This window comes from Atheta coriaria, unplaced genomic scaffold (assembly GCF_025399875.1).
Source record: "Atheta coriaria isolate IRGN ID8LTWV9N9 unplaced genomic scaffold, Caltech_Dcor_3.1 hic_scaffold_10_pilon, whole genome shotgun sequence".
In the NCBI taxonomy this organism is placed as follows: Eukaryota; Metazoa; Arthropoda; class Insecta; order Coleoptera; family Staphylinidae; genus Dalotia; species Dalotia coriaria.
Window position 1 is genome coordinate 9074667 of NW_027045452.1, and position 24202 is coordinate 9098868.

General features: G+C 36.6%; 5 protein-coding genes and 3 non-coding genes across 12 annotated transcripts; 2 read left to right on the forward strand and 6 right to left on the reverse strand.

Annotated features, from left to right (window-relative positions):
• Positions 1–6108: 6108 nt before the first annotated feature.
• LOC135800857 (uncharacterized) lies at positions 6109–8707 on the forward strand (the record flags this gene model as incomplete). The annotated part of the gene is made up of 4 exons (XM_065314193.1): positions 6109–6258; positions 7246–7332; positions 7755–7791; positions 7850–8707. Coding segments are annotated over 4 exons (564 nt in total), but the record flags the coding sequence as incomplete, so codon positions are not given.
• TRNAA-UGC (transfer RNA alanine (anticodon UGC)) lies at positions 7111–7182 on the reverse strand. The gene has a single exon. It is a non-coding gene; the product is annotated as a tRNA-Ala (tRNA).
• Ide (Insulin degrading metalloproteinase) lies at positions 8549–14320 on the reverse strand. 5 transcript variants are annotated; one of them, XM_065314896.1, is made up of 12 exons: positions 14033–14320; positions 13556–13613; positions 13271–13491; positions 13006–13213; positions 12449–12944; positions 10972–11172; positions 10474–10914; positions 10168–10422; positions 9983–10093; positions 9807–9927; positions 9235–9731; positions 8549–9181 (listed from the first exon to the last, which is right to left on the reverse strand). In XM_065314896.1, exons 3-12 carry the CDS (start codon positions 13425–13427, stop codon positions 8702–8704), a joined length of 2967 nt encoding a protein of 988 aa, XP_065170968.1. In that variant the 5' UTR covers positions 13428–13491; positions 13556–13613; positions 14033–14320; the 3' UTR covers positions 8549–8701. The 5 variants fall into 5 exon arrangements, with proteins under 5 accessions (XP_065170968.1, XP_065170969.1, XP_065170970.1 ...); XM_065314897.1 differs by lacking the exon at positions 13556–13613; XM_065314898.1 differs by lacking the exons at positions 13556–13613; positions 14033–14320 and adding an exon at positions 13770–13808.
• Positions 14321–14405: 85 nt separating this feature from the next.
• TRNAK-UUU (transfer RNA lysine (anticodon UUU)) lies at positions 14406–14478 on the reverse strand. The gene has a single exon. It is a non-coding gene; the product is annotated as a tRNA-Lys (tRNA).
• A 339-nt stretch (positions 14479–14817) lies between these two features.
• On the reverse strand, positions 14818–14889 carry TRNAQ-CUG (transfer RNA glutamine (anticodon CUG)). The gene has a single exon. It is a non-coding gene; the product is annotated as a tRNA-Gln (tRNA).
• A 1787-nt stretch (positions 14890–16676) lies between these two features.
• On the reverse strand, positions 16677–17754 carry RabGGTb (geranylgeranyl transferase type-2 subunit beta). The gene is given in 2 exon segments (XM_065314900.1): positions 16677–17343; positions 17346–17754. Coding segments are annotated over 2 exon segments (1047 nt in total). The 3' UTR covers positions 16677–16705.
• On the forward strand, positions 17635–20857 carry LOC135800858 (uncharacterized). Its single transcript, XM_065314194.1, has 9 exons — positions 17635–17770; positions 18082–18165; positions 18219–18293; positions 18364–18560; positions 18624–18858; positions 19485–19652; positions 20275–20480; positions 20538–20681; positions 20735–20857. Exons 2-9 carry the CDS (start codon positions 18159–18161, stop codon positions 20819–20821), a joined length of 1119 nt encoding a protein of 372 aa, XP_065170266.1. The 5' UTR covers positions 17635–17770; positions 18082–18158; the 3' UTR covers positions 20822–20857.
• On the reverse strand, positions 20510–24126 carry Mcm2 (DNA replication licensing factor Mcm2). Its single transcript, XM_065314899.1, has 7 exons — positions 23982–24126; positions 23731–23888; positions 22952–23599; positions 22695–22887; positions 21950–22636; positions 20901–21869; positions 20510–20690 (listed from the first exon to the last, which is right to left on the reverse strand). Exons 1-6 carry the CDS (start codon positions 23991–23993, stop codon positions 20931–20933), a joined length of 2637 nt encoding a protein of 878 aa, XP_065170971.1. The 5' UTR covers positions 23994–24126; the 3' UTR covers positions 20510–20690; positions 20901–20930.
• Between the last annotated feature and the right edge of the window lie 76 nt (positions 24127–24202).

The following is a 24202-nucleotide window of genomic DNA, read 5'->3' on the forward strand; positions in this document are numbered from 1 at the left end:
ACGGAAAATTTAATTCCGCATCTTTTGACGCCACGCTGAGGTTAGTACGACGCCTAGATCGCGAGCAAACACGAAAAAACCATAGAAAATTACAATTTTATGCAAATTTTCGCGGGTTACAGGGGAAATTCCGGCAACAAACTACTATCACCCGACGGAAAATTTAATTCCGCATCTTTTGACGCCACGCTGAGGTTAGTGCGACGCCTAGATCGCGAGCAAACACGAAAAAACCATGGAAAATTACAATTTTATGCAAATTTTCGCGGGTTACAGGGGCAATTCCGGCAACAAACTATTACCACCCGACGGAAAATTTAATTCCGCATCTTTTGACGCCACGCTGAGGTTAGTGCGACGCCTAGATCGCGAGCAAACACGAAAAAACCATGGAAAATTACAATTTTATGCAAATTGTCGCGGGTTACAGGGGAAATTCCGGCAAAAACTATTACCACCCGACGGAAAATTTAATTCCGCATCTTTTGACGCCACGCTGAGGTTAGTGCGACGCCTAGATCGCGAGCAAACACGAAAAAACCATGGAAAATTACAATTTTATGCAAATTTTCGCGGGTTACAGGGGAAATTCCGGCAACAAACTATTACCACCCGACGGAAAATTTAATTCCACATCTTTTGACGCCACGCTGAGGTTAGTGCGACGCCTAGATCGCGAGCAAACACGAAATAACCATGGAAAATTACAGTTTTATGCAAATTTTCGCGAGTTACAGGGGAAATTCCGGCAACAAACTATTACCACCCGACGGAAAATTTAATTCCGCATCTTTTGACGCCACGCTGAAGTTAGTGCGACGCCTAGATCGCGAGCAAACATGAAAAAACCATGGAAAATTACAATTTTATGCAAATTTTCGCGGGTTACAGGAGGAATTCCGGCAACAAACTATTACCACCCGACGGAAAATTTAATTCCGCATCTTTTGACGCCACGCTGAAGTTAGTGCGACGTCTAGATTGCGAGCAAACACGAAAAAACCATGGAAAAGTACAATTTTATTCAAATTTTCGCGGGTGACAGGGGAAAATCCGACAACAAACTATTACCACCCGACGGAAAATTTAATTCCGCATCTTTTGACGCCACGCTGAGGTTAGTGCGACGCCTAGATCACGAGCAAACACAAAAAAACCATTATTATCCTGTTCTATAAAGAATTTTTGAAGTTTTATAATCTTCAATCACGTGAAGAGGGTGACGGTAAAAGTGACTCCCATTCAGGGCATCGTACGAGGGTAGCGGTAGAAGTGACTCGTGATCAGGGCACCGTATGAGTGTAGCGGAAGAAGTGACTAAACTACAATTCCTAACGCAACGTGTATTATTGCGTATATGCGTATACACACAACTATCATTATAACTCGCGTTACGGAATTTTCTGGCAATAAATTTCAATACAGGGAAATAAAGAATTAAATTCCGCATCTGGAAAAATTATTCCGAACTTAGTTTAAGACCGCGTTCGCTTGTTATAATAAAAACAAACTACATTTTTTTAATTTTTGCCCATTTTATTCAATCGCGAATATCTCGTAAACTAAAAGAGATAATTAAGATCTGATCGCAGCGTTTTAATCTACGGACTATTTTCTATAAGATGAAATAGTTAAAATGGAAATCTGAGAGATGAAATTTTAATTCTTAAGAAAAAAATTGCCAAGGGGGGGGTGCTTGATACTTTTTTTCGACGATTTTCAAAAATTAATATCTCTTAAACTAAAAGAGATAGCTACCAAGCAATTGTTGATTATGAAAGATTGGAAAATTGTCTATCAGATAAAAATATAAAATAATTATATTTCCTACAGTAAAAGATCGTAAAACGCGTCAAAAGTACTAAAAAGTGACATTTTTCAATTTTTGCCCATTTTATTCAATCGCGAATATCTCGTAAACTAAAAGAGATAATTAAGATCTGATCGCAGCGTTTTAATCTACGGACTATTCTCTATCGGATAGGATAGTTAAAATGGAAATCGGAGAGATGAAATTTTAATTCTTAAGAAAAAAATTGCCAAGGGGGGGTGCTTGATACTTTTTTGCGACGATTTTCAAAAATTAATATCTCTTAAACTAAAAGAGATAGCTACCAAGCAATTGTTGATTATGAAAGATTGGAAAATTGTCTATCAGATAAAAATATAAAATAATTATATTTCCTACAGTAAAAGATCGTAAAACGCGTCTAAAAGTACTAAAAAGTGACATTTTTCAATTTTTGCCCATTTTATTCAATCGCGAATATCTCGTAAACTAAAAGAGATAATTAAGATCTGATCGCAGCGTTTTAATCTACGGACTATTTTCTATAAGATGAAATAGTTAAAACGGAAATCTGAGAGATAAAATTTTAATTCTTAAGAAAAAAATTGCCAAGGGGGGGTGCTTGATACTTTTTTGCGACGATTTTCAAAAATTAATATCTCTTAAACTAAAAGAGATAGCTACCAAGCAATTGTTGATTATGAAAGATTGGAAAATTGTCTATCAGATAAAAATATAAAATAATTATATTTCCTACAGTAAACGGTCGTAAAACGCGTCTAAAAGTACTAATAAGTGACATTTTTCAATTTTTGCCCATTTTATTCAATCGCGAATATCTCGTAAACTAAAAGAGATAATTAAGATCTGATCGCAGCGTTTTAATCTACGGACTATTTTCTATAAGATGAAACAGTTAAAACGGAAATCTGAGATATAAAATTTTAATTCTTAAGAAAAAAATTGCCAAGGGGTGCTTGATACTTTTCTTCGACGATTTTCAAAAATTAATATCTCTTAAACTAAAAGAGATAGCTACCAAGCAATTGTTGATTATGAAAGATTGGAAATTTGTCTATCAGATAAAAATATAAAATAATTATATTTCCTACAGTAAACGGTCGTAAAACGCGTCTAAAAGTACTAAAAAGTGACATTTTTCAATTTTTGCCCATTTTAATCAATCGCGAATATCTCGTAAATTAAAAGAGATAATTAAGATCCGATCGCAGCGTCTTAATCTACGGACTATTCTCTATCGGATAGGATAGTTAAAAGGGAAATCTGAGAGATGAAATTTTAATTCTTATGAAAAAAATTGCCAAGGGGTGCTTGATACTTTTTTTCGACGATTTTCAATAATTAATATCTCTTAAACTAAAAGCGATAGCCACCAACGAATTGTTGATTATGAAAGATTGGAAATTTGTCTATCAGATAAAAATATAAAATATTTACAGTTTCAACAATAAAAGGTCAAAAAACGCCACTAAATGCACTAAAATGTGACATTTTTTAATTTTTGCCCATTTTATTCAATCGCGAATATCTCGTAAACTAAAAGAGATAATTAAGATCTGATCGCAGCGTTTTAATCTACGGACTATTTTCTATAAGATGAAATAGTTAAAATGGAAATCTGAGAGATAAAATTTTAATTCTTAAGAAAAAATTGCCAAGGGGGGGTGCTTGATACTTTTTTTCGACGATTTTCAATAATTATTGATTATTGATTATGAAAGATTGGAAAATTGTCTATCAGATAGAAATATAAAATAATTACATTTTCAACAATAAAAGGTCAAAAAACGCCACTGAAAGTACTACTACTACTAAAAATTGACAATTTTCAATTTATGCCCACTTTATTCAATCGAGAATATCACATAAACTAAAAGTAATAGACAAGAACCGATTTCAAATGCTACAGAAATTTCTCTATAAGATAAGCAAGTTAAATTGAATTGAAAGAGAGGAAATTTTAGTTCATAAGAAAAAATGGGCAAACAAGAGTTTCTGAATACGAGTCACTTTAACCTTCAAGCACGTACAGTGCCTTGAATAAGAAGGAACTTTACTGTCACCCGCAAAGTAAATGCAAATCACATACAAGCCAAAATAAAAGTACAGGAAAGACGCAAAACGAAGATATTTTCTTATGCACTTACACGTTTAATCGTACAAAACATCCAAGAATCCGAAAGTGAATCCAGTGTAATCCAAACTTCGCTTCATATCTTCGACAGATAACTCACGGCCAACATTATCGCACTCGAACACAAATAGAAAGATACCGGACTCACGTATTCCAAACACAACGCGCAAGATTCGTAATTCACAGAAAACCATGCACGACTATTATAACAAAATCTTCTTTTAACAGCTTTTTTTTAAAACAACGCAATTTATTTCATTAAAACACGTGGAAACATTGCGAGGTGCAAGAGCACGCAAGAACACGCGCGACCCGCCCGACGACCAATAATAGACTGAAGCGTGGATGACACGGCAGGCAGTTGAACGCGTGACTTGAGGTAAGATAGCAGGTGTTAAAGGTGGGGGGCTAGCACCAATAGCGCACCTTACACCACAATAAGAGAGCACAATTAATACACATACATCCCGAATAAAATATGAAAAATTATAAAATTTCGGGAGCAATTTTAAGACACTTCCTGCGAAAATACAGGGGGTTGCAAAATCACATCGCATAAAACAACTCTTCACGTTTCAAAATAAGAAAAAAAAAACCGCAAATCAAAGTCTTCAGCTATAAACAAAAATAAATATAATAAAATAAACAAAAACGCATTAAAATTCAATAAAAAAATAAAGATCGTAGGACGCCTGCTCTTAAAAATAATTTATTCCACCATGTGTAGAGTCCACTGAAACTTCTCCAACTCATTCCGCAGTTCCGGATCATCCGTAAACTCATTCTCCGCCATAATCGATATAGGCTGAGTATTAATCGGCAACAAAGTCTCTGGAGGCGGACCTACCACCTCCTCATCAACTTCAACATAGTGATGTGGTGGACTGATGGGCTCCAACTGCAGAGGAATATGCGCTTCCGCCAATCTCTTCACCGCTTGCAAACGCTGCACATAAATCGATTGCAGAGCAGCCGCCTGGGAACTACCACGAGGACGACCGCGTCTCCTACGAATAGGACCCACACCTCGACTGTAATTGTAATACATGGGTTGACTTGCATAGGGAACCGGAAATTCATATGGTGACCTAGCAGGTGCTTCGCTCATGTAAACCCTCGGTGCACGCAGTGGTTGAACATGCAATGGCTGAAATTGTTGCTGATACATTTGCTGCTGCTGCATTTGTTGTTGTTCTTGCTCCAATTGTTGTTTATGTTGTTGTTCGGCTAATTGACTTCTTGACGGAGATGATTGCGCGGTAGCAAAAATCCCTAGCTGGGGATTTACCATCAACTGCGACTGTAGGCAACCAAATTTCCCAAGAACCTGCGAGACATAGAATTGTTTCTCGCTGGGTAACATGGAATCCCACGCATTGGCCACAACAGCCTTCAACTGCAACTTCGGTGTATCGGGATACATCCAGTGATAAAGCGTGCGGGTGCGTTTTGAAAACAACGCACGCGCAGCACGCATAACCTCTGTTTCACTATGCGAAACACCGCCATCTTGTAATTCATCGCCTGTCAACTCCGCACCCGGGACATCTTCATTTTCACATTCAATATCCTCCTCCAATTTGACTCCATCATCCATAAGTGGTGCAGATGTAGAAGTTGATGGTCCCTGCAGTAAATACTGCGACATATTCTCCAACTGCCGTAAATGTGCGTCCATACTCATCTGCGCATGCGGATTCACATTACGCGGTTGATCTTCATACGTATGCGATACGGATAAATTCAACGGTTCTTCCACACACTCTTCAATAACTTTCTGTTCCTCCTGGGCGTTTGAAATTTTCGTTTCCATCGCAAGTGAATTAAACGACCTTCGCCTAGGTTTCTCGCAAATCTACTGTCTGATTCTGATAGCCCGTTGTTATGATAACAGCAAATTTTTAATCACGGCTAACTGTTTTCTTGGCTATTTTTAAACGCGGCGAAACAAAAAATTGAGTGTCATTCGTAGACATACTGTAATCGCTTTTTTCTGTGTTTGTTTGCACAGCCATGATTGACAAGCACTAATGACGTCAGTCGATACAAATCGACTAACATCAATCACAGCAACAAACAACTGTTTATACACAAACAACTTAACAGTTTGTTATAAGAAATAACCGCGACAAGACGTTAAAATGTCGCAGAATTTAAGTAGTGAACTACGTCCGATGTTTTTTTCATCGTTGCCATTTGGTCTGTCGCCATTTACAGTACAATCGCAAGTTGTAACAATCCGAAGAATATTTTCACTCTATTCTGTACTAGCTGTGGTGATTCTAACCTTATTTTACTGCTATGTATTCTATTTTGATCCAATATCAGAAATGTACACAACAAGTAACTTTATAGAATCAACTACAGATCAATTAGAAGCATATTGCAGTGCAATAGCATCTTGCGTATGCATTTATCGCACTTTCGTCAATCGCCGGAAAATATCCACCATTGTTAATCAACTACAATGGTTTGACACGTCGCTAGAGAGGCAAAACAGTAGTCATCGACCAAATAAACAAATAATAAAACACGCTTTTACAAATAACACAAATAATTCTTTAAATATCTTACGTGCCTTGATAATATTCACTTTTTCATGGTTCTGGGTGGTTACAGCTGGTATCTTGGAATGGGTAAACTTCCCTGATGAAACTAACCTTCAATGGGTGGTTTATGTTGTTCCTGTTGGTGTGACAACACAATTAACTCTGCAGTTTATAATGATTTCAACTGCAGTCACAAAAAGATTCGAAAAGATGAATGATTTACTAGCAGTGCATGGAAATACAAAAATGTTGGATTATGTTATGTCTGCGCATGCGTATTTGTGTACAATTGTATCTTTGTTAAAGGAAGCATACAAGGATCAAATTTTAGGTGTTGTTATGCAATCTAGTGTTACAATTGTTGCAAGTGCATTCACTTTAGCAAATGCTTTCCTACGCAAACCACAGGAGAATACTATACTTATGTACTGCTATACAGTGTTTATGTTTTCTACTGCGCTATACAAATGATAATTGTTGTTTATATAAGTGTGAGGCTGGTTTATGAGGTTAGAAAAACAGTTCGTATTTCATTTAGAGATACTTTGGATACCAACAAGGATAATAAAATACGTGTAAGTATTTTAAGTAAAAAAGAAATAGTACTAAAAAGGTTTTGGAGATGCCGGGGATCGAACCCGGGGCCTTTCACATGCAAAGCGAACGCTCTACCACTGAGCTACATCCCCACGATACTAGACACTTAACTAAAACAACACTAAACCAACTTAATTTAATATTTAAAATTTTAGATGTTATTCGCGTTTCAAACGCTGCACGATGACGCCGAATATGAATTATGCCGCGGTTTTCCAGTGGACGGCTCACTGCTCTCGAATGTAAGTCAAAGTCGCGATTTTTATTTGTTTTCATTACATTGAAAATTAACTTTAATCGCATCATCATTTTTCATGCGCTATAAAACCTAACCTCACCTATTTACATCTATGGATGATATGGGGACACACCATCAACAGCTAGTAGGGACTGTGACGACCTACTTATTGATCGTCATCCAATTCGATCTGAATTTAATGGAATAGTCACATATGAAGACAGACACGAGTAATGCGATCCGCTTGCGTAATTTATGAATTTTATGTGCGTATTAAACTAATCAGCCGCGCCTTTTTACTACAGATTAATATTAAGTGTTTTGCTATAAATATAAACGCGCACGAGATGCAACTGTTGATTAAATGTAACTTCCGAGATGGACGGAATGTTAACTTTCTGGTTGGTGTTGATCGCGTGTGTCAAGATGGCGTCTATGGATAACACTAACCTGACACTTACAGGTAATTTTTAAATACATAACCTTAAATATATTCACTCACCGTTTTACTACGTTTTAAGATGATTACGACGCAGCTGAAGAAACGCAACACACTTTTTGTAAGATTGCAACAGAAGAATTACAAGCGACAGCGAATGCGACCATCACGCGTGAGTTAAAAGGCGTTTGTACATCAAAAGAACTTAAACGTGCAATGGCCGTTATTACGCGTGACATTCAAACGCTCAAAGACGCGTTGATAGTACAAAGTGGTGGCGCTGGTGTCGCACGGCAAATCAAACGCAACAAACGCAAAATCTACTTGACTTGTTCGCTGTTTCTAATACACACAATGAAAATAATCTGTTAATAAACAAAAGCGATGGGCGATACTCATACTACTGGACACTTACCGATGTTGAACAGTATTTATACGAAGGTGTCACTTTAAAAAGTCCAATTATTACATTTCAAGGTTAGTTTTTGACGTTTTAACTTAATTTTAGCGATGATTTATACTCAAAAAAACTTGTTTTAGGTGTTAAATACTTTCTACGACTTACAATCACAGACCGCAATGTGAAAATACAACTTTTAACAAAAAATCCACCCGATTTGACACTGACAGCCTACACAGTCTACGTTTTGAGTAAAAATGGCGTAAAAGATTTACGTCTGGACGAATCCAACGCATACAGCGCCACCTTGCGCCGCATTCGTCAATTCAAACACGATACCAACACGTTATACATAAAACTAGTCATAGAATAACAAAACGCTTAAAATCTAACCTCTATTGTGTTAAGTTTCGTTTTAAAATTCATTACATCCACTAAATTCACAAACAAACACCTAATAAATCCAGTATAAGTACCGTCGTGCTTGTAAGAAACTTGTTTAAACTCTTTAATCTTATTAAAGTTAAAATTTAACTACAACTTGCACTTGTTACCCTTGCGTGTGATGTTCATATACGGCTGCACCAACGGATGCATACCGTGCGCGCTTTTAAACACTGTGATATCATTAATCGGCGTTGTTTGCTTGGGACTAGGCGTAGTCGCCGGCGGCGTTAAATTATTCTCGACATTGCCATTGAGAACACTATGGGCAGGATTATCACAACCGGCCCCGCCCTCGGCAGTGGACAGCACATGCACGGAGATTTTATGCCGCTGGGCGGCGTCTTCCGCTAGCAATTGTTTATAGAACGCGATCACGTCACTCTTTTCAACTGTGCGCAAATACTCAACCTCGACATTCGCGCGGTCGAAATGATACTGTTGACTGGTTATCTCCGACCAGAAGATATACGATTGCATTGAGAGTTGTTTGGGTTTCTCGAGGCGTTGCGCGGCGAGTGAATCTTTGTGTTTTTGGAATTCTGCGGCGGGCATATCTTCAAGATGTGACTGAAATTATTAAAATTAAAAAACGCATTTTTAATTTTTTTTAAATTAATTACCAGCATGTTCCGTAAAAATTCCTCAATCCTCTCATCAACATACTCCGGATGACGATCTGATTGGACGATGATGCGGAGTCCTTGCACGCCATTGGACCGCCGCATACCGCTGAATACAATATAACCTAACTGTTGTTTAGTGCGCAGTTCATTAAAACAAGGTTCTTGGATAATATGCGCAAATAAATCCAGCAGAACATTACTCTGCTTCGTCTGCATACCACACTGGTAATAAATCTCGACACATGAAGACTTATGAATGTCATTTTGGATGTTGTACAAATAATTACAACCATCTTCTAGTTTCAATTCGCGATTGAGTAGTAGTTGACGCGGCAGGAGCGGTGACATGCGCACTGCTTCACTCAAGCGATTCTCGACGATATCAACCAAGTCTAACGCTTTCTGTTTGTTGGCATTGCCGTGAATGAAACATTCAATGTGCATCTTGCTTAAGATCTGCGGGATGAATGCTTCGAGGCGGTCAATTGTCACTTCTAACAAAATAAATCACAAAAATAAAGTTAGATTATGTAAAATATAAAAGTTAAGCTATGTAAATGTCAACGTACGATCCATAGTCGCTAATAACTCTTGTTTTGTCCATGAATGTTCTGTTAACAACACGGCAAGATAATAAACAGCGTGTTGATACGGCTGTTCAGCGGAAAAGTTCTTCAAAGTCCTTGTATACTATAACAAAAACATAAATATGAATATTTTTATATATAAAAATATAAAAACTTACGTTTTCCTTGTAAATTTCAAAGCGTTTGGGGTCAATTTTAAACTCACACAAAGACTGAATAATTTTCTCTAGTAATAAATGTTGTTTAGTGCTAAAACCACCAACAGAGAGCTAAAAACAACAACAAAATATTTTTTCCACTGAAATTCAACATTTACATCAATTTTTATAGAAATAAAACTTACAATAAGTCCATATTTTGTATTACTCAGCTCCCAATTCAACCCAGCGAGCTCAGCAGCATACGCATACTGATTCAGCGAATCACGAAAGAGTTGTGTGAACATATGCGTGAGATTACAACTCAACGGATCCAAATACGCAAGTGGCGAGACAAAGTCAAACATTAAATTCGTCTTCGGCAATAAATAATTATCATCCTGCTTGAACCACACGCGTGTAATCGCTGTATCTTTTACAATTGCCGGATGCTCTGTTATCTTAACAATTAAACATTAATTTAATACTTTTTAAACCCAAATTTTACTTACATCTTTATCAGCCGGATACAAATCGAATTCATCCGGAATAAAATCATTCTTTTCCGGTAAATGCAATTCTTTGCTTAAACCCGCATTCCGCCAGCTTTCCAATGTAGTTTCCGGAATCCGGAATAGTTTATAAGGTGTATTATACCATGGTTCTCGTTGATCAGCAACCGCTTCGAATTTTTTCGCGATAATAGCGACGCGGATGTTATCCGGCGTGCAATTCTCCAAAACTTGCGTGATTATCTCCGGTCGCCAGTCGGTTAGCAGGTAATGATTGCATAAAACATGCTCAAATGGATATTCTTGCACTTTGTGCGTTAAACTCTCGATGTAAGACCGCGGGGATTCTTTATCTTTGAACCGGAATGTCATGGCGGCGATATCACGTTGTTCATCGTGATACGTGCGAATCGGCGGCGATTGTTTCAACATATTCAAATACTAGACATAAAATTATTATTTTATATTTAAATATGTTGAAATATTAAATAAAATTACCTGAAATATCATTAAAATGATTTCATCGGTGTGTTTGAGTCCCTCTTCAGTGAGATCAACAGAAACACCGAAAAATCCTGTCCCACGATGTGGTTCTTTGTATCCGGCGTATAATTTATTAGACCAACCTTTTTCTTTCAAAGCGGAAAGGATACTTCCGGGTCCTTCGTGACCAACAAGGTTGCCTATGTAATCACCAGGCTAAAGTAACATTAAAAACAATCATAACCTTTAAATTTTCATAAAATTCACTAACAAAAGCACAAAAAAACTTAAAATATGTATGATCCTGATGATAAATACGTTGATATGATGTATGACATTGATCCGACCCTGATCTACATCACAACAAGCATAACAAATGAAGCCACAGCAATAAATAGTTATTGTACATGTGAAAAATGTGATTCTAACTGTGAATGCATCAAAAAAAGTGGAATAAACTATTCGGAAGATGGATTACTGAATATAATCAGTGATAAGGTTGCTTTTGAGTGTAACTTTCAATGTAAATGCACAAATCATTTAAATTGTACTAATAGAGTGACTACTAAACTTGGTACAAATAAAAATTTAATAATTAAAGCAGTTTTAAATAAAAATTATGGAGTTTTTAGTACTGAGAGTATTTTAAAAGGAAGTTTTATTTGTGAATATGCTGGTGAGATAATAAATGAACAAGAAGCTAAAGAAAGAAGAGAAAAATATAGAGAAATGAATGTTTGTAACTATATTTTTGCCTGAGAGAGATAAATATTGAGTTGAATAAAGAACAAGTGACAATTGTTGATCCCACTGCAATGGGGAATGTTGGGAGGTTTATAAATCATAGTTGTGAACCAAATTGTATGATAATACCAATAAGATGTGATAATATTCATCCTAAACTATGTATTTTTACTAAAAGAGATGTTTTAAATGATGAAGAAATCACTTTTGATTATGGATCACATTTTGAAACAAATAAAAGTGAATCTGATGCAGAGAATAGGATAATTTGTTGTTGTAACTCGGGAAATTGTAAGATATATTTACCTTTTCATGAATAAATAATTGTAGAAACATTAGAAAATGTATAAATATAAATAAAAACATCTTAACATCTTAACATCTTAAATTTCGGGATTTTATCAGAAAAATGTTTTAAAAAATGAAAAAAACACTTTTTAAACAAATAAAACCTAATCAAACTCAAAAATAGAAAATTTTGAAGTTGTAACTCGAAGAAATGACAGAAATTTCATCATTTTCATGAACAAATAACAAAAAATTAATAATATATATAAATAATTATAATTTTCTTCCTAAACTTTGTATTTTTACTAAGAAAAAGTATTTTTAAAGATGAAGAAATCACTTTTGAAGCAAATAAAACCGAATAAAACCCAAAAAACACAATAATTTGCTGTTATAACATAAAAACCGGTCAAAAACTTTCACCTTTTCATAAACAAACAAAATTTTACGTTTCACTTACCCCTGATTCATAATATTGACTTAAATCCTCACAGGGAAACACAATATTCAAATTGCGTATATCCTTCACCGGCACAACCTGCGTACAGGTCCCCATTTGTTCCGCTTTAAACGGATGTACAGGCCAAGATGGCGCCTCCACATTTTTATTCTCCACATCAGCAAACAACTCCACAACCATCGCCTCCAATTCATCCAAAGACTCCTTTCCCAACACTGCCAAACTCATAATATTCGCCGAATACCACTGCGCGTGGAACTTCAACAACTCATCACGCACATCAATCCCGCGCTCTTTCGGGCCGATATCCAGCGTCATTTTGTTACCTGTACCGAATTTATGGAATGGATGAGACGGGTCACAGGAGTGTCTATCCAACTGATACAGGCGCCAGTTATCACTGGAGACGTTTTTCTCGTGTTCGCTGTTCACAGCGTTGAGTTCACGTTCGGTTGCACTTTCAGTGAATAGGGGATGAAGAAAAAACTGCGCGAAACTAATTTAAACATAGAAATAATTTAAAAATGTTTTAAAATGTTTTTAGGGTTTTTACGTACCGATCTAAAGCAGAATGTAAATGTTCTGGTAAAATATCAAAATAATAATTTGTATGATCCGGAAATGTTGTTGCATTCGACATGCCGCCATGTTGACTTGTAAACTTCATGTAATCATTCTCGATGGGGTATTTTTCAGTACCTAAGAATAACATGTGTTCGCAGAAGTGTGCTAGGCCTGGTAAATGATCTGGATCACTCAAACTTCCTTTAAAAATCAATAAAATTAATTTTTTACTAAAAAACATTAAATTTCTACACTTGCCTACATTAATATCCATTGCAGCAGCACTTTTATCAGTACTACTATCACTCACAAGCAAAACTTTCATCTGATTGCGAAGAACAAGTCCTCTGTAGCTTCGCTTGTCTTCTTCACTCTTGATGATGTCATCCACACGTTTTACAACCATATCGCTCATTTTCTTCTTGTTGTCTACTTGTTTAACAAAGCTGTGGTTACCTCTGCTTACAACTCCAAGTGTCCTATAAAAGGAAATAAATATAAGTGTTGATAGGAATTAAATAACCTCGAAATTTAAATACATACAGAACAAATGTGTTTTTTAGTCTTTGTCTGCACAGTGCGTGGATGAGCAGACGTGTACCTATAATATGCATTCAGGGTGATTTCCAATAGACACTTATGATAAATATTAGCACGATTAATCTATGATAAATGTGTTTAATTTGTGAGTAATGTGTGTGTATGGTTGTCTGACAAGACGTCAAACGTATACAAACTGTAAAAGTTGAAGTTTTACCTGATAAACTTAAGAAATATTAATTTATGTGATTTTTGGTATTAATAAGTTATATTTTATGTAATTTTTGATTATTTTGTGATAATATTTGTGTTGGATTATTTGTAAATAGTGAAATATCTAATAAAAATGGCGTCTAATCAATACTTTTCACTACAGGCACAAAATGAAGTTATTTTTATTAATAAATAAAAAATAAGAAGCGATAGGATTATAATTCTTTCTGTGATTGATTAATAATTTAATTCTTGATTATTATTTACCAGTTTTATTGATGTGGCTTGTTTTGTGCACGTGTTATTAATAAAATTTATTAAAATTATGTACACCTACACAAAACTTCTAGAACAGAACTGAATGTTTTTTTTACTCAGTAGTTGATATCAACTAAGCAAGTAAAAATTGTTTTCGTGCACAGTCGGTTATTAAATTATCGGATTTATCCGTGTGGCGTCATTAATGCACGGAGTTGGCACGAAATTTACTGACAAGTTCTTTGTTCCCATGCTGGTACCTCTACCAACAAGTGAATAACAAAATTTTGCGGTTTTATGGTTACTTGTTGTTGGCGGTGTGAAAAATGAAAATTTTTAATAATGTAAAGTGTGGTATTAATATGTGAAAGTAAAAAAGGATCGCCCGAGCAGGGACTTGAACCCTGGACCCTTGGATTAAAAGTCCAATGCTCTACCGACTGAGCTACCCGGGCAGTTGATGCAAATGCTTCGTTTCGAAGATATAAGCCGAAATAGTCATAGTATTCGGTTTATAATATGTAAATATTCAAGTACATAACTAATAAAAACGTAACATATTTTTTATATGTTGTAATACTTATTTTAGACCATGACTCTGAATTTTCCCAACGTAATTTCAATAAATAAATAAATACTTATGTAATTTTTAGTTTTCTTCGGAAAACGTAAAAAAAAATTTACTCAATAAATAAAGAAAAAGTTAAATAAATCTTGAAGTTATAATACACAATGTAAAATTTTTAATTTTTGTGTTAAAATGAGAAATTGTGTAGTGAAAGAAGACAAAAGCTAGGTTCCACCGAGATTTGAACTCGGATCGCTGGATTCAGAGTCCAGAGTGCTAACCATTACACCATGGAACCCGTGATGTCTTTCTCTCAATTTTGAGAGCATTACAAGTAAACAGGTTGCAGTTACCTGAGTTCACACCGACGTGGATATTTTGTGCACTCACTACCACTAAGAAACAACCGCGTGGCTGCTAACAGAGAAACGTGCAGCGAAATCGCAACTCAGAATTTATTTCAAGAAGCGCATCGTAGCGCCATCTCAAGGCAATATTAGAACTTATATTTATTTACTTTATTTAAAAGTGCTAGGCGAATATTTCATCTGTTTTTAAAATTAACTAATAATTCTTCACCAAAATCTTTATAATATCATTATAATCATTATAATAAATGCAATTACAAATTAAAATTCTTTCAGATCTAATTAATTTACAAGAAACAAAAAACTGAATTTTGCATTTTCGTCAGACTTGTATGACATAATTAATTTGAGAATAAATATTTTGTATTAAATTCTATAATTTTAGTATGAAGCCTTAAAATACAACATTTATTTATAAATGAATTGTATTTATTTACGTGGTGAATCTTTGTCACTTTCGTATAGAGAATTCAGCAGGTAAAATTCGTGTCGATCCGATAACTCGGCAATCGGAAGATAGCAAGAAGTAAACAAACAGTCGATTCGCTGCAAGATGTGGCGTGATCTCACACGGACAAGATTTGCACTCACTACCACAAACATACAACTTCATTGATGATTCAAAACAAATTTAATGCAAATAAGTGAATCCTAGCGCCATCTCGAGTCAATTTATGGCATTATATTTATTATATTTAAACTACGTAAATCTGATAGTCTCGAAACTTGAATCAATTGTTTAAACACAATAAAAATACTCAACCCAACAATTCGTTGTATATAATCAACAAAACTAAGAATATGGAAGCCAAAATTCCTAATTTAGCAAAGAAAACAAAGAAAATTTAATTTTTGTACTGTGTACGAATATTTATACTTCATATTAATTTAAATAATAAATTTTTTGAATTATTTACCAATATATACCAATTTACCTATAAAACAATATTTATTCATAACAGAATCGAGAAATATTTGTTTGTATTTATAAAATGCAACTTCGTCTCTTTATAATACAGAGAATTGAACATGTTCAAACAAGTCGAAAAGATAATCCTGCTATCTTGAGATAGGCAGGTAAACAAACAAACGATTCGCTGCACAAAATCGCGTGATCTCACACGGACGCGGTGTGCACTCACTACCACAAACAAACATAAGGCAGGTAAAACGCAAAGATATATTAACACCGAAAAGTACATCGCAACGCCATCAGTTATCGAATCTTTAGAATACTCAAGATTAATTCAAAAATGCTACTCACTCAAATATACTTCAACTTTCATCAAAATTAACTAATTAAATACTTTAAACACTAGAAAACTAAGAAATAATGAAGAGACAATTAAAAAATTAACAAATAATATATAAAATATATTTATTAAAATAATTTGTGATTTTTCTTTAGATTTTACAATTTGTTTGAGAGTTTCTGATGATGCCCACAGGGGAAAACATGTTAAACTCTCAAACAAATTGTAAAATCCAAAGAAAAATCACAAATTATTTTAATAAATATATTTTATAAATTACTACCATGGATTACGTATTCAACTTAGAAAATAATAATAAATAATCACAAAAATGAACCAAATAGAGACAAATTTGCTCAATTTTACACAAAATCCACCGAATTTCAACTAAAAATCACTCCAAAAACAAAACTAATAATACTTAACGACTAATAAAAGTGTACCAATAAAATTACACCTTATAATCTCCTTAAAACATCATTTATTACCCATATCAATCCCTTAAATATTGTGATTTAATCCCTATCCTATCAATAACATACTGCGGCATACAAAAAGTAGCATTCACTTCCCTAATTCTCTTCCCAACTTTATCCCCATCCCCACAATCCACTTCCTTCTCTTCATACCCCAACAACGACAATGCCGCAAGCCCAAACACCGTATGAAACGGATCGGGCATATCCCCCGGCCGGTCCGCAAACCCACCACTCTCATTATCCTGACACGCAAGTATATACCCTATCAATTTATCCTTATCAATCCAATGCAGCCTACCCAACATAACCAAACTAGACAACACCCACCAGGAATAACAAACATCGGGCAACTTCTCAGGTCTACCACATAAACCACCAGAGGGTAATTGTCTCTCAGCCAACCACCAGGACAACGCATCCCTATCAACCACGTCTAAATTATTCGTAACAGATAAAAATCCTACACAACAATAAATCAAACCAGCGTGGCTTTCACTCAAAGGTCTACTACCAAACCCACCATCAAAATTCATGCAGGAAATGACGAAATCCTTCGCTTTTTCAATGTTTATCGCATCTAGACGTCCGAGTAATGCCAGTGCTAACACAGCACAGAAAGAAAACCGTGTGTCAACCTCTCCCCATTTATCCCGAAGAAAGATCCATCTTCTTGTTGTAATCCTTTGATGTAACCAACTATTCCTTCAATATTTACAACGGAATTATTAAGTTTACCATAAATACTGAGTACTTGACAAGCACTCAATGTGTAGAGAATGTGTGGATCGTGGTTTAATGTCGCGCTTATTCCACCGGAGGTTTTATCCTGACAGTTTTGGATGAATTTGATGATGTCATCTTCTGGGAGAATGTTTTTTGCATCCATGAGGTCTAAAGCAGTGAGGCCCCAGTACATACCGGACATTTTTAGGTAGTCTGTCATGCCGGTTTCGTAGCTGTCGTCATTGCGAGCGTATTCAGCGAGGAATTGTGTGTGTTTTTGTAAAAGAAGAGTTTTTGGCCGATCCGGGGAGAGTTGGACATCTTTTATTGGTGTTGCCATTTGTACCAGGTCCTAGGTGGGTGATTATATGTAAAAATTGGTGGAAAATTATTTGTTTACTTACAATATTTGGAAAATAAGTTGAAAATTTGTGTGGAATTAAGATTGAAGGTTATTTTGATAGAAAATGAATACAAACAGTATATGGAGCGACATCTAGTGCGACTTTTAAGAAGTGATTTTAACAAGGTCAATGTAATATGATGATATTCGTCTTTCATCGGTGAAGTTCGGAGCTACCATTTCCTGCGTATATATGAATATATATGATTCAAACATTAAAAATACTGTGGAAAATATAAGATAACATTATCTCATTATTATCAGTATTAACAGCTACCGCCCAGTTTTGATACGCCAATAGAAATAAATGTCTAAGTGTAAAAGTTAACACGCAAAATAGTATGCCAGGTAAATTAAATCAAACTTAATTAATTTTAATGATAACAACCATATTGTTGTAGTTTGGCTGAGAGGTGGTATCGGGCCAATTCAACCGGAAGTTCTAGCACAAGGTTCCGGAGAACCGGAAGCGCGAGGTTATTATTAAACAAATATTCTAACTTTACGTGTATACTTATTATGTATACTTGGTTGCCTATACTACAGAAATAACATGGGTATACACCCCAGATGCAGACCTACCACGAGAAGCGTTCTTCGCCGGAGAAAATGAAAACTGCGACGAGATGTTCATCGGACGCACCGTTGTCGACGGTGATATGATACCCGGAATGATTGTACCAAACACAGGACAGTTAATATTTAGCAATAAAGGCGTAATTACAACTACAGATGAAAAACAAGTAGAAAAACACATAAAAATGTGTAAAAAATGTTTTAAAACTAAAATATTTTTATATTGCTAGGTATTATGCGGAGTGGTAATGAAGTGGATGATATGCCAACCTACACAAATCCACCATAAGGCTGTGATTGGCGGAAGACTCGCGGATGGTCAATCAATTTACATCGGAATGGCAACAATCAATGGCAAAGTTCTGATTGGTCACGTGGATCCAAGCAAAGACCATAAATTGTTTGTACCCTATGAGGGTAGACAAGAATCCACAAGGAATTATAAAATATTAATCGCGGGTATATAATCTAAAAAATAATAAAAAAAATGATTAAATAAACTTCATAATTCACTTTTTTATCAAAAGCAAACCAAGCTTATGATGACACTAATAAAATACCGCAGTGAAATGATTCACATCGTCGATTGTACTTTGTTTAAAAGATTAAACAACAATTACTAACACGCCACATGATTTTGTTAACTCATGGGCGCAGGCGCACTATAAATACCCGCCATTGTTGTTCACAATTCAGTTTTCATGTTCGTTTGCATCGAGAATGTTATGTTATTGCAAATTAGATATTAAAATTAAAGCGCAAAGCAAATAATACCACCGGCGACACTCAAGTTGATAGATAAGTGCTTATCAGTGGTGTTAATTATACCACAGGTACTGAAATAAACAAGCGAGGTGTGTTCAAACCTTGGGCGACATTCAGTCGGTTGTTATCCGTGATAAAGTGCGCAAGTTATACAAATAAACCTTAAAAATGTCTGGTAAGTTGATGTTATACGTTGAATTTGAACGCCATTTTGTTTTTTTTTGTAATATTTGTAAGTTGTAAGTATTGTGTGTTAATGTGTGCAGTTTCCTGTATTATCCGCCATTTTGTATTTAGAAACATTCATCTCACTTACATTTTTGTAGCCGGCTACGGTTTCCGCCCGGACTTGTACGATCCCAGCGCCCTATCCTACGCACCGAATGATATGCCCAGCGCTCCCCAGGCGCCGCACTGGCACCATCCGCAAGACTTTCCGCCGGTCGGGCCTGGCCAGCTTCCACCCGGCCCACCTGGCAACGTGGAGATGCACAGTATGCATATGCACATACCTAACCACAAAAAACGCTTTGACTAACCAATCATCCTAGATTATAATCGATTAAGTAACTTGGAGTGGTATTACTCACCTCCAGATCCAAGAAAATGATTCATCCACTCATCTTGTTGAACTTTTCGTTGTTTTTATCATTTGTACTTGTTTTATCGTTAATTTTGTGTCTGTGGATGTTACTTGTGCATCACTAACCCGAAACAACATGGCGTAGCTTAAGTGTATTGAGTGTTGCCTATGTTAAACTGTTACGCAAGAGGTATATCAGGTATATGCAACTTTTTGTACAGCTCAGACGGTGGTTAATCCTGGTGAATTGCTTATACTAACCAAAAATACCAAAAATTACATTTATTATGTAACTGGATTGTATTACTCACCTCAAAACCCAAGAAAACAACTCATCCACTTATCTTTCATGGATTTTCCGTGGTTTTTATCACTATTTCAAGCTTTATCACTTGTTTTCTGTCCGCAGAAGTTATTTGCTCATCACTAACCCGAAACAATATGGCGTACTCATGCCTTATGTGTATTAAGTGTTGCCTATATTAAACAACTACACAACCTGAATATAATAAACAACTTTCTATACGTTTCAGACGGTGGTTACTTCTGGGTGAACAACAGCACCTTCTCAAATGTCCCAATGCACGCAGTGCGCGGTGGCACAGACTCCGACGGTTCGGAAATCTTCGTAGGTCGCGCTTTTGTCGGCGGTGACTGGTGCCCGGCGAAAATCGTCCCTGCACGAGGGGAAGCATACGTTGCTTTTGACAGCCAGGAACACGTAGTGACCAATTACGACGTAAATCACAAATAAATCAAACCCAAAACTTATAAAATAACTTACATCTATATTTAGGTATTGTGCGAACAGCGTTTCCAATGGGTGCCTGCATACGGCGGTCAGGTACCACCCAATGCAGTTTGCGGAGGTCAAACCTCCGATGGGGAAAGATTATACATCGGCAGAGCGTACCACGAAGGTTCTAGCACGGTCGGAAAGGTAACTAATCTACAAAAACGCAAAAATCAAATCAAAAAACTCAATATTTTCAGGTTCATCCATCGCACAACTGTTTATACATCCCCTATGGCGGTGAAGAACTTAAATTTGACAGCTATGAGATTCTAGTTAGAATGTAACCTCACATCTTTTGCGATATAAACTTTAAAATTAAATTTTGTTGAATGTTTATTTGAAATATTAAAAAACTTATCTTACCTAAGCATAAATTAATGTAATGTTGGTTGCCTAGTCCTCTGCCAGCATGGCTTCGGGCACCGTGTGTATAATAACCTTCTTCTTCGCATCATATACGAAATTATTCGTCTCGAAGATCTTACTTCTATAGAAAGGCTTCAGATCATGTATATCAATCTGCTTCGCTTTGTCCTTGAGATCCTTCTCGTCGATTTCAATCGTGAGCGCTTCGGTACCATTCGTGCCGCGCATAAACGTCAACTGATCCTGCGCCAGTTGACGTAGAATATAAAACAGCAACTCGGCGTGATCTTTCTTGAAGAGTAAATATCTCTGGAAGATTTGACGCATTGTCTGCATGACACTGTACTTTTGTGTCTCGACGAAACTCTCCAACATCATGCGCACCGCCATACTGACATCGTCATCCGATACATATTCACGTAGGTGAATACGCGCATGCGCTTCAGCCATACGTATCATGCTCTCAATATGACGGACTGTGATTGGTAGTGACGCGGTTTCGAACGACTGTTGCCGAAGTTGCGAGTAAATATTCGCGACTTTATCTTCATCCATATTTTGGAGTTTAGGATGAATATTTTCACGAGCGTAGACGATGTATTTCTTTAACATTTCCTGCGGGATTGCTAGTTCATCGATGAGGGCGCTAGTGTCGTCTAGATCGTCTTTTTTAGAAGGATGATGGCGGATGTGTGAGCCAACCACGAATTTAGCAAGATGTTGATCTTGTATCGGGTCTACTTCATCACGTACAACGCATAAGATGTCAAAACGCGAGAGGATTGGGTCAGACAAAGCGACATTTTCGGAAAATGTCATACTGGCGTCATATCGACCACCGATTGGATTCGCCGCGGCGATTACCGAACAACGCGCTTGTAGAGCCGTAACTATACCTGCTTTTGAGATGGAAATACTCTGCTGTTCCATTGCTTCGTGAATGGAAGTTCTGTCTTGATCATTCATCTAATGAAACACAAAACAAGTAATATTGGTTGGTTATGTTATACTGTATAAAGTAAAAATGTGATAGTTTGGTTGCATACCTTGTCAAACTCATCGATTAAACACACGCCTTGATCAGCCAATACCAACGCGCCTGCCTCCAGCGTCCACTCCCTCGACTGTGGATTTCTTCTGACATACGCTGTCAAACCAACCGCGCTTGCGCCCTGCCCAGTTGTAAACACAGCTCGCGGTGCAATTTTCTCAACGAATTTCAAAAACTGCGACTTTGCTGTGCCTGGATCACCACAGATCAAGACATTAATATCACCACGGACTTTATGTTTCTGTCCGGGATTCTTCGGCTCGCCACCGAACAAAGCCAAAGCAAGCGCGCGTTTGATATAATCATGTCCGTAGATAGATGGCGCTATAGACGCGACTATCCTCTCAGCGATTCGTGGATCTTTTGACATTTTAATGATGGCGTTCATGTCGTCATCAGTCAAAGATTGCACAATCTGCTTGCAATCTTTCACTACCAAATGATTCGCGAAGATTACCGTAGAAAACACAGGAAAACCTTGATCTGTGTTCAAAGAACCATCGTAACTGTTAGTGTAAACTCCTGTCACGTCAACTTCATCACCGGGTTTACAACGATCGCATAAATCGGCTAAAAGTATGCAATCTTTCGAACGTGGTACACGACCAGCAGGAATACGTCCAGGAGATTCTTGTAGAGTGATTTTTTGATAGTTACGGTAAATAGTTTGCTCCATATTGATCTAAATATAAAGAAAAGTGTAAAAATTCTTAAACTTACAGCGGCCATTTTGTACTAACCATGAACGGACCAAGACTTTGACATTCCGGACAATTTCCCGGTTGAACTTCGGCGTATTGTGATTGTACAAACGGACCAAGAACAAAACCGCATTTGTTGCAGTCATATTTGACAATTGACAGCTGTGGGAGGACTCCTGTTGTAGCTGTGACAACACCCAGAGTTCTAACTAGTTGATTGACGTGCAGTTTCCTGTATTACCGACATAAAATTACTTTTACTCAACTTTAACACATTTTTACGTTTTTTCAATTACCTGAAGGTTCTCAACTCTTCTATCAATGGTAAATCCGAAATCCTGACGTGAATTTCATTCGTAACACGTTCATAACTCGGAAAAATGCTCAAAACAATCTCTTTGGCAACTTCATTGAAGATTTCCAGCATTTGAAATGGCGCTTCGGGTAAAAAGTAAGCAAGAACATGTTCCTTATTCGCCAAAGTAGGGAATTCCACCGTGAAACTCGCCTGATTGTTTTCACACATGCGCCGAAGACGTTCTTTGTAAACATAAGAGCCTTTTGAGTTGACATACGTACGCAGGAAGTTTTTGAAACGATTTACGATTTCTGTGCGCGGACCAACCATACAAACCCATTCTTTTATGGTGTAACCTTTAGTATCTTCAAGATTCTCGATGGATTCGATCATCTCGGTGTCCTCCAGTTCACCAGTGGCTGCTTTTTCAGCTTTACGGCGTTTTGCGCGTGGATCTTCATCGTCGTCTTCTTTATCGTAGAATAATTCGCGGTCATCGCGCCGAAAAATGCCGGCTTCTCGGTCGCGTTTACGCATTTCCAACTCGGCAGCACGCCGGTCACCTTGGGACATGTCATCGTAGTCTTCTTCATCGTCCAGGATCGCTGGGTCATAACGATCCAAGCCAGGCATTGGGCGATAATCACTAAATTAATATTTTTTAGTTTTTAGTGATAATTCATAAACGCGTTGAGATATTTTATTAATTCTTTCACTAACTTATTCAGAATTTAATTCTTTATGATATTGTATGTTTTATGAGTGAAATTAACTTACTCTTCCATATTATCCCCGAATAACTCTTCTCCTTCACCTTCATCTTCAATTTCAGCTTGAGAATCACCCAAAAGATCACCCTCATCCTCAAATGGTTCAAAATCCTGCACGGGAGAAGTCATTGCAGACCTACGTGAAGGCGACGATTCCTCTTGAGGCTAAACAAGTTTTTTGTATGGTTTTACAGATGAAATTTATACAAACACAACCCCAAAACTTGTTTTAGTGATTAAACGAAAAATATAACTTACTCGACGCGGCATTTTGTTGTATAACGTGTGGAAAAGTTGATAAAATGTTTATGCACAAAAATATATAGTTAAAACAACGGTTTAAAACACTTTTTCTTAAAAATTACGGAGCAACAAGTAACGCAGCACACAACGAGTAACGAACACTATGGAATGGTGAAAAGCGCGCGAAACGAGTGTAACCTGTTTGCGCAGTGCTGCCAACTTTGAAAAACAAAATG

Bases quoted from the DNA above. Each gene is read 5' to 3' on its own strand.
- Ide (XM_065314894.1), bottom strand. From the start codon at position 13,626: ATGCATATTATAGGTACACGTCTGCTCATCCACGCACTGTGCAGACAA. The intron at 11,173-12,448 runs GTAAGTGAAACG...ATGTTACTTTAG, and splicing joins GTCAATATTATGAATCAGGG to CCTGGTGATTACATAGGCAA. The intron at 9,182-9,234 runs GTAATTAATTTA...TAATAATTTCAG, and splicing joins AATTTTTACGGAACATGCTG to TCACATCTTGAAGATATGCC.
- LOC135800858 (XM_065314194.1), top strand. The intron at 18,294-18,363 runs GTTATTATTAAA...CCTATACTACAG, and splicing joins CGGAGAACCGGAAGCGCGAG to AAATAACATGGGTATACACC. The intron at 19,653-20,274 runs GTATGCATATGC...TATACGTTTCAG, and splicing joins TGGCAACGTGGAGATGCACA to ACGGTGGTTACTTCTGGGTG.
- Mcm2 (XM_065314899.1), bottom strand. The intron at 22,888-22,951 runs GTAATTGAAAAA...TCGGTAATACAG, and splicing joins GAAGAGTTGAGAACCTTCAG to GAAACTGCACGTCAATCAAC. The intron at 21,870-21,949 runs GTATGCAACCAA...GTGTTTCATTAG, and splicing joins TAATCGATGAGTTTGACAAG to ATGAATGATCAAGACAGAAC.